The 13711-nt window shown below is 35.7% G+C and overlaps 1 protein-coding gene across 2 annotated transcripts; it reads right to left on the bottom strand.

Annotated features, from left to right (window-relative positions):
• Positions 1 to 912: 912 nt before the first annotated feature.
• LOC142638421 (uncharacterized) lies at positions 913 to 13226 on the bottom strand. Of its 2 annotated transcripts, XM_075812459.1 has the most exons (19): positions 12897 to 13017; positions 12515 to 12596; positions 12296 to 12365; positions 11193 to 11819; positions 10912 to 11097; positions 10677 to 10790; positions 9303 to 9361; positions 9005 to 9071; positions 8809 to 8860; positions 8617 to 8709; positions 8361 to 8444; positions 7807 to 8231; positions 6605 to 6666; positions 5444 to 5513; positions 4390 to 4470; positions 4177 to 4278; positions 1931 to 2055; positions 1572 to 1689; positions 913 to 1380 (listed from the first exon to the last, which is right to left on the bottom strand). In XM_075812459.1, exons 2-19 carry the CDS (start codon positions 12589 to 12591, stop codon positions 1273 to 1275), a joined length of 2520 nt encoding a protein of 839 aa, XP_075668574.1. In that variant the 5' UTR covers positions 12592 to 12596; positions 12897 to 13017; the 3' UTR covers positions 913 to 1272. The 2 variants fall into 2 exon arrangements, with proteins under 2 accessions (XP_075668574.1, XP_075668575.1); XM_075812460.1 differs by lacking the exon at positions 12515 to 12596 and having other exon boundaries at positions 12897 to 13226.
• Positions 13227 to 13711: the final 485 nt, after the last annotated feature.

The raw sequence follows: 13711 nt of genomic DNA, 5'->3' as shown, positions 1-13711 counted from the left end.
AGTAGACACGCTAAGAACCTGAAAGAGCTGGAAATTCCGAAATTGCCTTATTTGCAAGATAAGCTTGGCAACTTTCCCAGTTCTGCCCAGAATAATTCAGTTCTCCCCCAAAGTTGAGGTTATAAGTAACGTTAAGCACAATCTGTCACATCCCTTGCAATTTTCCGAATTTATATCCAGACCTTATTACCCAGCAGCACTGATGATTCTGATCACCGGAATTACATGATATAAGCCAGAAGTCGGCCGGAATAAACGACCCCATCAATGTTGCAGCAGCTCATTTGCAATTGGATTATGTATACAATTGTACCATCATCTTGAAATCCACATAGAATAAGAAGATCAAAAAAATTGGTTGTCAGTGAAGCAAACAAATCAAGATGTTTAAGGAATACAAAAATGCCAACTGCAATACAACTCTATTTTTATAGACTCACCAAACTATTCCCTATCCCCATCTCCACCATTTATTTTGAAAAACTAGTACACCTGTATGTGATAGGAAGGCTGGGGATGGATGGTTTGTAAAAATATTCCCTGCGAGTAAAAGAAATCCCTTATTTTCAAGTGTGCAGCACAGAAAAAATATACAAAAAGACTGCCTGGTATTCTGAATTCCAGAGCTTTGAACGATTCCACTTTATTTCTTTGCATATTTTGTTTTTCAACCTTATCGAAGAATGGACTGAGTACGAAAAACAATTCTTTGCAACCCAAAAAAAAAAAAAATTCATATACTCCAGATAACTTTTCCATATAATATATTACATGACTAACTGGGCCAACTACGATTTGGAAAGAGAGAGAAAGAGTGTGTGTGTGAACAGTAACTGCCAGGGATTTCTACTGAGAACTACACTATATACAAAATACAAAACAAGAGAAGACACTGATTGGAAGATTATACAGATGCGACTAATATGCAGTAACTGCTGGAAAATTCTTTCTTGAACTGCAAGTTCAGATATATCAATACAAGACAGTAATGCAAAGATTATACAGTTGAATGACCATTGCTCTCATGTTTCTTACATCTCCTCCTCTATACTATTATTACTACTGATTTAATGAACAAACAAACAATGAATGAATATAAGCTTTATATTGGCTCTGTCTAATCAAAATTACAGACAAAGAGACTATATCTACCCGATCCCTGAAGTGTCACATTGATGCATAAAATATCCACCAAGCAGAAAAGCACATTAGAACTGGGGCAGTGAAAGGAGTATATCTATTGGAGTATCATTCTAATAAACCTTCTATTCTCTATTCTTTGTCTTCTACACCATTAGCACCTTTCTCTAGCGTGCTGGGACTCTGCCCCTCATTGGTAGATTTGCCATCAATTGGCTCCTCAACATTAGTTGGTTTCCCCTATCGCATTCAATGAAAATTTGATTAATAATTTTAAAACATATGGAGCACAGTAACAGAAATATTGTAAACCCCTTACTTTATTGAACAAAATGATTTGTGTCCTGCTTACTAATATTGTAAGATTCAAGATATACAGTGGATTTTAAGCATGTATGGCGTGCATGAAGAGAAAACAAATAGAAACTAACCTTGTTCCGATCTCTCCAGCCAATTCCAAATGGACGAGATAGCAAACTAATTTTTCTTGCAGGAAAATCTTGTGCCTCTTGATTGCTTTGTACTGTTGAAGAATCTGGATGTGGAGATCTACAAATCAAAATTGCACAAATCACATCCATAGGGGCATAATATGCAAGCAATACAGAAATGTTCCTAAGCTGATACCCTACATATATTAGGACCTCCCCCCCCCTCCCCTTGAGGTGAGGAATAGGTAGGGAAAGGGTTAGGGGGTAGATGCATGTAAAAAGGCAGATGCTGCAGCAAATAGAGACATAAAGGCAAAAGAAGAATCATATTAACAAATGGACCAAAGTCAAATACATACCGAGGGGAAGGTTGTGCTTTAACTTGGCCAGATTGGTACTGCAAGGTAGCTTCCAGCATTGATTCTGCCATAACCACTCTCTTCTCCATTTCAGCAAGTGAAGCAGTGGCCTCTTCATACTTTTCCTGCATACATATAGTTGTTGTAGCAGGGGGTATTACATACAAAAAAAAAAAAAGGAACAGAACATCTGAATAATCAATATTGGAAAGTCCAAAGATAGTAATTCCACTAAATGTACAAAACCATCCAATCTACCCATTCCATCGAGACTGGTGCAGACCAACATGAATACACAATAGAAGTGCTTGCAGCTGTTGGATACAGAACATACAGGAGACAGAAAATTGTAACATGATGTATCAAACTAATGACCGCAGTTCATAAAGAGTCAAATTTTTCAAAAGGAAAAAAAAGGGTAGTAAGGAAAAAAGATGGTAACAGTTCCAATTTTATCACTCCAATAGACAAACTTGAAAATTTCTGAGACACACTGGTTTTTGATTCATGAAATTTGGAAGGAGTCCTAAGTACATTGCCTTAAGTGGCAGAGGTAACCAGGCTGGTTTGGGTTTTATGTATACTAGTCACAGACCTGTGTGATGTGCGGAAAAAATTGACTATTTGTTTTTTTGTTAAGTGAAAAATAAAAATAGTAGATGAGACTTATAAGTTAAAAATGTTAGTCCCAAACTATTCTTAAAATAATGTGATTAGTTTCTAACAAAGTATAGTTTATACAATATATTCAATTTTCTAAATTAAGCTATCTATATTTTTTATTTATTGTTATTTAAAAGTGTTCTAAATTTTTTATTTTTTTTTCACGGATATATAATGCAATTCACATTCAATTATTATAAGAGCAAGATACTTTGCGAGTAATGTAATATGTGGTTGGAATTTGTTATAGTGTTTCTTACAAACAGTTCATCATCTATACGTCTTGAATAGCTTGAAAAGGAAGCATATATAAGTAAATCCATCAAAAATATTAGAAAAAAAAATACAAGACTTTAATAACATAACAAAAATGTAATTTTATCAAGAACCTACCAACGTTACATAGAGAATGTGATGTAATAGTCAATGAGAATGTGGCTTTCTCTCTCTCTCTCTTTATTTTCATACACCCTAATACTCCACCCCTTTTGACACCTTTAAGAATTTCTTACATATAGATGAAAAAAATTGAGGAATTGTGGAGCATCGAATATCAAAGAACTTCATTCCAAAGAGACCCAAGGTTATCACTTTAAAATCCGGATGAAGAAAGACATAAAAGGTAGATAGGATAAAAAATTATAATACTTGTCTACAAGAGGTACTATGGGATTTGCTGCTAGCGTTTTTGCTGCAGGTTTATCTGGTTTGAAGAAAGAGCTTACTCATCCAAAAAATCCGTTGAAGCAATTATATAAAGCACTGAAAGAGAGCACAACATGATCTAAGATGATATCAAACATAATTATGAGCCAACCTCCCCCCAACTCTCATCCCCTTCATAGGATATTTTATCAGTATAAGACACTTTTTATTTTTGATGAGTAAAATTTTTTAGTAATAAATATAACTACCCAGGTACACTGGAAGTATAACACTATGTAAAATGGTAGTAGAAGACATGTAACATAAACAAAAATGCTGACATGTTACAGAAAATATTAATGTTTCACTATCATGTAAGACAATAACAAATAAGATAATAAAGTCTCAAGGAGGGGAATATTGTGCAACAAAAACATCGTTTCAAAAATCAGCTTGGTCAAGATAGATAATATTGAGATTAGAGCATCACCAGATATGGCTCAATACATAATACAGAAGGAAGTTTATTAACATGTTTTAAGGTACAAAAAGACAATTATTTACATAATAATACCCACGACATTGATGTAGTACAGAATCAGGTCAAGATTAAGTAATGTAAAGGCAGCCAGGCTTCACCTAGGATATTGTTCTAGATATTAACATACTGGCCAAAGACGACCATTTTGTTGACTCCAGATAGTTAGCAAAGATTGATAAATGTAACTACAAGACAAGGGCTAAAATTGATACAACTACTAGAATGAGCTTTCTTCAACTTGCAAATATATAGCTCAATAGAATCTAAGACACACTCAACATCAGATATGCAGGCAAATTTTAGTGAATTAATTACATAAGGATGGTAGATGATGGAATAACTACCCAGCAAAGCAATGAAGAAACAAAACCAAATGTATAGAAACTAAGAAGTAAACCTGAAGCACTTGAGCAGCATATCTTTGAGCTGCTGCATCTTGCTCGGCAAATCTACGAGCATCTTCTGTTACCTTTTGCTCTTGCTCTACCCGCATCAAAACCTACAAGATTGGTAAAATAATTCAATATAACCATGAAATACCATAACAAGTTATTAGAGTAGATGGTCTTATCAAAGTAGGAAGTTAAATAAAATGGAGGAAAAATGAAACCTGAAGCATGGCATTTTCTTGTTCCTGCTTATCAGCAACGGCCCTCCGAAGCTCAGTAACCTCTTGCTCTAACTGCTCAACCTGCAGATTGTAAGCAGAATTAACCTTTGACTAAGGTCTTCTAACAATGGATAGGAACTTGCAGAAGAAAGCATCTATTTTCACAGAAATGTTTTGGCATCCCACATACTAGCATAACACTAACTTCAGAACACGAAGGCTACTCAATACATCATTGTCTTTAACTCTCTTATTGCCTCTAAATTAGGCCAAGCACTAAGCAGTTTTTTGATAATTTGGCAGTTACAACAATGGTGGAGGGGGGATTTGAACCCTATTTCTCCTAACAAAGGAGAGTGGGCTATGCCACTGAGCTGCAAGGCTCACAGCACCAAAGTCTACAAAGTTTGAAGCAAAATCTAAATGCAATGCACATTAATTTCACTATGGCAGTGAACAGCTGCTTGCAGACAAATCTATTAAGACCTTGCAGTAAAGACTCTACATAAATTAAAGAAGATTCACTTTTTTCTTTCAATTTTTTATAGGTAAATACAGATGCACTCATACAGGGATTAGCAAGTGACCTCACCTCGCCACCTTTTCGTTGTGAGGGAATGATATACCCATGGTGAGTGCTTTACAACCATCCCCAGATGTTAAAGGAGATAATATATATCAACTGAAAAACTAAAAAAGGACTATGCTCCCACCATAGATTTCCTCAGTGAACTGGGTTTTTTTTATTACTCTGGCATAAGATCTACACTAACCCCACCCTCATATTTACCAATTTACCCAAGGGCCAGGGGCACTCATTGTCCCTCAGTTATCCTTTAAAGGATGTTCTTCAAACCAAGGTAAGTTTAATCTAGAAGATCACTGTAACATGTACAACTAGACATACGCTTATATTTTAACATTTAAATACATTTTCAAAATCATGCGCGCAGCAAGCTCAGCATGGTAACCAAAAAAAGGTAGATATACATTACAAGAACTGTATTTCTGATCAATAGAAGTACTGCTATGTGTAATGGTATTCAGGATATACCCTGGCACTCAATTGCCGCCGATTGTCCTGCTTGACCATCTCCATTAGAGCTGTCTCCAACTCCTCAGCTCTGAAAAAAGTCAGGAAGAAGCCAGACTATCAGTTATGTATTAATGAAAAGCAGTACTTGTGATTTGTTTAAGAACAACAGAATTCCATGACTGAATGAGGTTGCTGTGAAATCATACTCTGTAGACCAGGGGACATCAAGGAACTTTCCTCAATTTCCATAACAGACTGCTATCTTAAGGCACCCCAAGAACAAAGAAAAATGACTATAAACAATATAAAAAACAAGAGAGCTCAACAAAGGTTGTGATCTTAAAACAGCTAAAATAAATTTCAGATATACGAGAATTCTCCATGTCCTTTCTAGAGAGGAATCCTTGTAAACATTGGTACTGACATTGTACTTAACACACAGACTGTCTAATGTATTGAATGGGCAAAGGAATTAGGACCTGGAGCAAGATGGAAAACCTTTTGTGGAAAATTTTTGATAAGGAAGCAAAGGTATAAACAAACAGCAACTATAGGAGTTCTACCAGGAAGAAGATTATATAGTAATTACAGCAAATGGGTTACTTATAAAAAAAAACTACAGCAAATGGTTAGACAAATAGATAAAAGGGCCAAGTGAACATTTCCAGCTGACAATGGAAACTCCACTTAGTAACATCTTGAAGTTTCCCTCCACTACATAAACTAAACATTGTTGCTATTCAAACTCATAACCCCAAATGCAGTGCATGATGACCAATTTTCAGCTGTTCTTAATAAGGCAAATTCTGGTTTCTGCACACGCACCGAGTCCCTGATCGGACATAATTTAAAAAGATCCCCCATCCACCCCACCCCCCAAAAAAAAGAAAATCAATATTCAATTTATGATGACCAATAGGTGAGTAATTTGAAGAGGAATATGGAATACCAAAGCCTGAAAGCAATAACTGAATAAACAATTGTTGAAGACTTTCCTAGTAACAGGGACTTTCATGCTTAAAGTATACATGGTACACGGGTTATCTTATGTGTAATAAAGTCCCTATCATCATAAAGCAGCTAAGATCGAGAACAAGACCATAGTGTTGGCAACCAAGAAAGATAAAAAGGATTCCTATTATAAGTTAGGAAGATGTGCATTTAATAGCAAATATTAACCTGAGTACAGCCGATCTTTCCTCCTCAAGCAACTTGCACAATTCAACCTTTAACCACACCACCTGCATGTAGTTCATATGTTAGACTCACCTATGGTGTGAGGAAAATGCTCTAAAGTATCATCAACAAAGAATTCAAATACTTAAATTCATATTTATACAATGAAGAAAAGGACTGCAGAAGACATTAAACATCCTTCCAAAGCTTTCTACCTTGAGAATCATTACAAAATGGAGTAAAGCCTTTCTTTAAATATTATTTAAACATGCACCCCAATAGCTCTTGAACACATGAACTCACCCTCCACTTTGCTTTTACAAGGGGTGGAGGACCTGGAGGTGCCATTTAAGCCAGAGCTCATTGAGTTCTTTAACAATAATATGAAATGGCATAACATTAAACCTCCATTTCTCTTCTTTTGCCCCTTCCACATTTCATATTCAAAAAATAAGATAAAATCAACAAAATAAGTTTCCCTCCTTAAATTTTGGCACAATGATCAATATGCTAGTGTGTGATCTGTATTAATTTGAGTCATGACGTGACACCTCAAGATTTATTATAATAATAAACATATCTTGTTTTAAGAAATATTCCGCCTTGATTTCTTACCTACATGGATGGTTTCTTCTAGTATATATGTAACTACAAATCAAAAAAATATGGACATCTTTGTTCTTTTCAGTAATTATGGAAGGAAAAATAAAAAGAGCAAAGCCAAAAGTACAGAGGACAGATGACATGATGATAATCAATATATTGTGACTTATAAGCTATCCTAAAAAAAGTAACCATTTCCCTTTATATCATCTACAAAAGGAATGCAGTGTCAAGCAAATTTTTTTTTTATGAGGCTCTTAATCCTTTAAGAATGTGATGCTTGACTCAGCCCAACTTTGATGATCATGCACAGACCTGTGCAACTAAGTTGATAGCAAATTTGAGTAAAATAAGTGTTAAATCTAAAATAAAAAATAGCATAGGTTAATATATTTAGTACCTTTTATCCATACATGAATCTATCCTATTGGCTGAATAACCATGAACAAGCATTTACAGGAGCGAAATGCTTACTTCATTGTTTTCCGAAGTTAAGGAAAGGACAATGCAAAGAAGAAGAGGAACAAAGAGCTTATTTAACTTACTTGCTATCTAAAGAAAGGACAATGCAAAGGTGACAAATATGAGAGAAGACACAAGACCTGCTCTTGAAGATCTTTGACAGAATCAACCTCCACATCCCCAGTCAGGCTAATGACAATTTCATCTGCATTAGTGGACCCAGACTCCGAACGAGATAGACTACCATTTGTTTGTGCATCAGTCAATTGTTCTGTTTTATTAGCTTCTAATATCATTGATTTAGGATCATGCTTAAAACCATATAGTTTAGAAGCCAGTCCCTTAGAGTCCCTCCAAGCCCTAAGCCCCTTTGATCTTTCCTCAACTGCAGCTATAACTGCTGACCGATGTTTATTTCTCAACTCCTGTAATCGGGTTTCGTTTACATTTTGGTAACCCATGCAAGCAGTCAGTACAAGTTGACTGCTATCAAATGTTGAGCCAGCCAGCGATTGCAGCAAAGTAACTGCATCTCCAGCATCCTTAGTTGTAACCAATGCAGGGCCTACATGAAACTGAGCTAAATTAAGTTTTATAGAGTAAAACCACGTACATGGTACTAAATTTATATTACTTGCACCCCCAATAACATATCAAAGTATTCAAAAAACTCAATTATTTTTTTACCCAGTACCATATAACTCCATCAAAGCAAGTGCTGTTCTAAACAGCATGACGCGGTTTCCCTCAAAAAGAAGCACGTCCCAGACTCGAAGAACTGGAGTTAAGGATATATCCATCAGATTATATAAAAGCTTTATAAAGAAGGTACAGGAAATGAGAATGCAAAGACTGGTATGATAGCCAAGCATCAAAGAATACGCATATAGATATAAGATGCATGTCAACACAACTACGCTTTAAAATTAAGACACAACATAAAACCTGACCACTTTCCCATGGAAGCATGTTCATAAAAATGGAAAGGAACCACGGTCCAGTAACCCAAGCCACCTGTACTCCCAGGTAATCTAGATGATGGACTGCATCAGATGTACACATAATGTAAAAAAACTACTCAACAAGCTTTGTACAGATAAAAAACTCAGTAACTGCAAAGACAATGCCAAGAATATACGAACCCAATTTAGGAAATCTTTCCCGTACCAACTCCTCAAAAGCAAGTTGGTCAACCTAAAAAGCACAACAGCCTATTAGAAGAAATGTGCCATCCTCAACCACTATGCAGTAGCTATGAACTTTCCTTGACTTCATTACCATAGCACTTTTGAGGAGAGTAGAAAAACGCATATCACCCAAACATGAATGTAAGAATACCTGAGACTCTATCATTTCCTCTGAGTAATAGCCATCAAAATAGTCATCAATGATGCCCATCAAGGCCCTGAAAATTTTTAGCTTGATTAGTAAGGGCATATAGACAATAAAGTTGACAGCGAAAAACATAAATGTTTCACAATTATAGAACATTTAGTCATGTATTCTTACAGGAGAGAATGCAACTAAATATAGGGACAATAACATTAATCATGTTCCCTCTACAGCATATACTTATTCTATGCAAGTAAGGGAGTATGCATTCAGGAAAGGATTATGTCAAATGTTTCAGACTTACCAAAATGCATTTTCTTCAGGCATCAAAAGTAGTAATAAGCCAGCAAAGAAATTCATGGCCTGCATATTGATCAAGTCCAATAAGATAAATGTCAGACAGTCAGTTATCTGGATTTGTACGGTAAATAGAATAAAACTTAGCAACCCAACCAAAACAGAAATTTGGGTAAGGAGTGGCATGTGAAAGCCTCTTTATTCCACTGCAATCTGCTGCAAATCTTTGAAATTAACTTTTTGGAAAACCCAGCTTAATACGTCCCTCTTCACTTGGCCATGCAAAACTAATTTGAAGGGAACTAATTTTTTTAACAATTATAAGCCAAATGAAGAACTAATGGCTTATACCCTCTTTTTGATGATGATTACACACAGACTTGATGGGCCTTGAACCCACAACCTCACACTCCGCCTTGTCTTACAAGTGGAGGAGATGCCATTTCAGCTAGAACTCATTGGTGGCTAATATTTTCTCTGAAGGCAAAGTATGACACATCAATCGATAATCGTGACTGTTAGTAACATTTCCTTCTGGAAAGAGTTACTTTTAAAGTTTTAATTTCTAAGCAAATGTGATTTTCTAGATCAATCTACTTTCCATTTTTACTTCCGTGAAATCTTTCTAGTGTAGTGGGCTCATGTAAGCTTTCTAACACTATGTTTGGGAGTTTATAAAAAAATGGAATGGAGTAGAATTAATAAATCATAAAGGAATGGAATAGAAATAGGCATGGGGTGTATTGTCTTGTGTCTGGGATTATATAATGAAAGAACAGAAACCAAAGAATTATATACAATTTTACTAGTAAACTCTTCCTCATTTATTAGTCTTTTTCTTAAAATATGGAAAAAATGGATATTTCACCTCTAATTCATTAAAGGAACAAGCGTCCTCCCACTTTTGAGAGGAATGCTTAGGAAAAAGTGGAATGAAATGGGCATTCCCTCAGAGTTCTTCCATTCTTTCTACTACAATCCCAAACAAGGGAAGAGATGGAATATGCTTCTTTTTTTTTTTTTTTTTTTTGATAGGTGAAATATTATTTGGACAAGAGGGCCCAGTCCACACATGTCTAAGCCTAATATGCTTTAAAAACCTTTGTATTCCATTCCTTTACCCCCTTTCCCCTTCCAAACGAACTGTAAAGGTCACAGAGGCACTTTAGTTGTCGATTTGTCACATTGCAAAACATAACTATTTAAATAATTGTGCTAGGTTGGGTGCTATAAGTTCAAACTGTGTTGCAGATGGCTAAAAGTTTTGTGTCATTACATAGATTGTTCATATCATTTAAGAGATTTCTGTAACAGTAGTATCCTTAAAAACAGTGCAACCACAATCAAAATAAAGCATACAACCTCTTCTAGATTCAAATACCTGACAGTACCCAACAGAGGGATTATGTCTAGCATATGCTGTAAGTAAGCGCCTCAAAGCATTTCTACCATCCTCATCCAAAGCAGGATGCCCTGGAAATGTTCGAGGCAAATCCTGCAAATAAAACCAATAACAATAAGTTGAGAAAATTGGATTAATTATATACACATAGAAGGTAGATCCACAAAATGAAGCTATTGAACACTAAGGTTGAATAAGAGTGGGACGTAATGACCTTCTCAATCTGCCCTTTCCATTTCTCTGGCACGCATACAGAATCTGTAGTAAATCCCTCACCATTGTTATCTGACTGCACGTTATTTTGTTCTTTGTTATTGCCAGAATTAGTTTCTTGAGTTAGCAGATCCTGGTAATAATTGTCAACTCGACGTGCTCTCACACCCACAAAAGCTTGCCAAAGCTGAAATATTTCGGGCATAATGCAATTACAGAACTTAGTCACCAAGAAATAAAATTTAACTATAAAAAATAGCAAAATGTAATATTAATCTGCACCTCTCCCCTTAGAGCCATAGGCACTCCACCGCGAACAAGGACTTCTAACTCTTCTTTCCAAGGAAACAAAGATTCCAAAGGGGACACATCACCAGCAGCACCAGTAGCGGGGGCACTGGCAGTATCACTTGCAGGAGCATCTTGAATGGGATCAGTCCTCTCTGCGTCATAAAACTCTTCCTCAGAGTCCTCCTCAGACGCTCCCTTAGAGTATTTAACCTCTTCAATAGGGGAAGGAAGTGGCTTCCCAGTTCCAGCGCCTTGCCCATCTTTTGATAAATTAGACTTCTTCTTTACACGAATGCTCATCATCTCTTCAATGGCACAAAGGGACGGTCTGATCTCAGTCCAAATTTGAGCCTTATGAGTTTTCGTCCCCTTAGTTTCAGGTACCTCCTCCTTTCTAGCACCATTTTCAGCCGAACCATTGGAATCGAGCTTCTGGCTACTTAAATCGTCTCCTTCAACAACCTTCTCTAAACTAACATCTGCTTCTTGCTCTAAAACTCCAGCAGAAACGGCCTTCTTATCTTCTTCCACTGATAATCCATTTACAGGCGGTTGAGCAGACTCTGCTTGCCGCTCCAGGAAAGACTTCCACCTATCTGATCTTTCCTCCTCCTCCTCCTGAAATGGTCAACTAACATTACATAAAAGCACAACATTGTTTTACATTGCGTCTCTTCAAACTCCATTCGGTTGCTGAGAAGAAAAATGTAACTTATGATTTGATCCCTGAAATTTGGGGTATGAAAAGTTTCGATTTATTATTAAAAAGAGAAGAATAATTCAGTCCCTCTATTTAAGGAGTCGGTTCAATTTTGGTCCCCTAATACGGAGTTGGTTTGATTTTGGTTCCTTAAATATGTGGGTAGTTAGATTCGGTTCAGAGAACCAAATCTCTTTAAACTCAAGCATTCTCTTTTGACTCTTTTTGCTTAGTCTCTAATTTTAATAAATTTTTAAAAAAAAAATTATATATATATTATAAACTCTATAATCCTTTTCTCTTTCTTCTTCCAAATTTTCTCAGCAACCAAACAAGAGTGTTGACTGTTGAGACTCAAGACTAGTATGAAGGAGCACAACAAGTAGAACAGAACCTTATAGATATTAGCATATTCGCGGTATCTCTGTACATGTTGAGGCCTCACAGCAAATCCATAGGCGTCCCTGTACACACCAATTCTATCAAATTTCCAACAAAAAAAAAAAAAAAGCAAAGTTCTCAATCACAAACTAATCAAAAACTTTAAGTCCATCACAACTACAAACCATGAACTACGAAATTTTTTTCAGAGCGCGATCGCAGCTCGAATTACCTGCAATCGGCCTTCATAGACTGCCGATTCACACTCAAAAGCCTCGATCCTATTCTATTTCTTTTACCGTTCGGCATTGTGCCTTAGCGCCAATTCAAAAATCAACTAACAAGATTCATTACACACTTCACACTAATTAAATCCAAGCAAACTCACTGAATTTACATACATAAAAAATAAAATAAAATAAAATAAAAACGAATCAAATAGCAATAACTACTTTTAAAAAAGAAGATACGATCGGAATAATTGGCGGTGAGATTTTAGCAAAAGTACACTACGTATATGTAAATGTATGAAAAGGAGTTTGATGGATCGGAGGGCGAATTGGGAGAGGACACGTGGAGAGGAGAGAAGGGGGGTAGTATGAAGAGAAGCGTACCTCTTGTGGTCGAACGTGATGACTGAGGGGTTGAGGGCTTTGGTGGTGGCTTTCATTTAGTGATAAAGATCGGGGTTTTTTTGATGGGTGAGTTTATCAGTTTGATGAGATCTCTGTGCTGCTACTTGATTTGCTGTAGCAAGCAACTCTGGTAATTGAAAGGGAGAGAGAGTCTGGGATTATAGTGAGAGGCCTCTGTGTTTTTTGTATGTGAATTGTGATGGAGTAGGAAAGTTCTAAGTAGAGAGATGTGCGAGAGTGAGAGAGAGAGGAGTTGAGATTTTGAGGGTCACATGCTAAGCCAAAATGGGCGAGATTACCGCTCACGTTGCTATTACATGTGCTTTTTAGATTTCTTAACACTGAGTTCTAAGATTAAAAAGTGACAGCCTTTTCCGTTCTAAGATTAAAAATTTGACAGCTTTTTTCATTTTGATGAAAAATGAAAAATGAAAAATTGTTCATCAAATCTCATTCAAAAACAAAATTGTAAAAAATAACGTCTTCTTTTTTATTTAACCTATTTCACTTTTTTTTTTAGAAACTTATTTCGCTTTTGTACATTTTTTTTAACCTTGATTTTACTAGACATACTCTATTATAACACATTGTTTTGTTTAAGTGATTATGTTTATTAGAAAATGAGTTATTTTTCAAAAAATATTTTCAATAAAATTATCTTATTGTACTAATGTTTGTTAGCAATCTTAAATGAATTGAAAAACAATTTATTAACTTTTCATATTTAGGTTGCTGTGAGATAGAGTTATTTTTTCAAAAAAAATTAATAGAAAATAATCTATAAAAATAAGTCA

This window comes from Castanea sativa, chromosome 6 (genome assembly GCF_040712315.1).
Source record: "Castanea sativa cultivar Marrone di Chiusa Pesio chromosome 6, ASM4071231v1".
Lineage (NCBI taxonomy): Eukaryota > Viridiplantae > Streptophyta > Magnoliopsida > Fagales > Fagaceae > Castanea > Castanea sativa.
The sequence above is the reverse complement of the archived record's forward strand: the minus strand, read 5'-3'. Positions and strand labels throughout refer to the sequence as shown.

Bases quoted from the DNA above. Each gene is read 5' to 3' on its own strand.
- LOC142638421 (XM_075812459.1), bottom strand. From the start codon at position 12,591: ATGCCGAACGGTAAAAGAAATAGAATAGGATCGAGGCTTTTGAGTGTG. The intron at 12,366-12,514 runs GTAATTCGAGCT...TGGTGTGTACAG, and splicing joins TCTATGAAGGCCGATTGCAG to GGACGCCTATGGATTTGCTG. The intron at 8,232-8,360 runs GTACTGGGTAAA...AGTTTCATGTAG, and splicing joins TGCTTTGATGGAGTTATATG to GCCCTGCATTGGTTACAACT.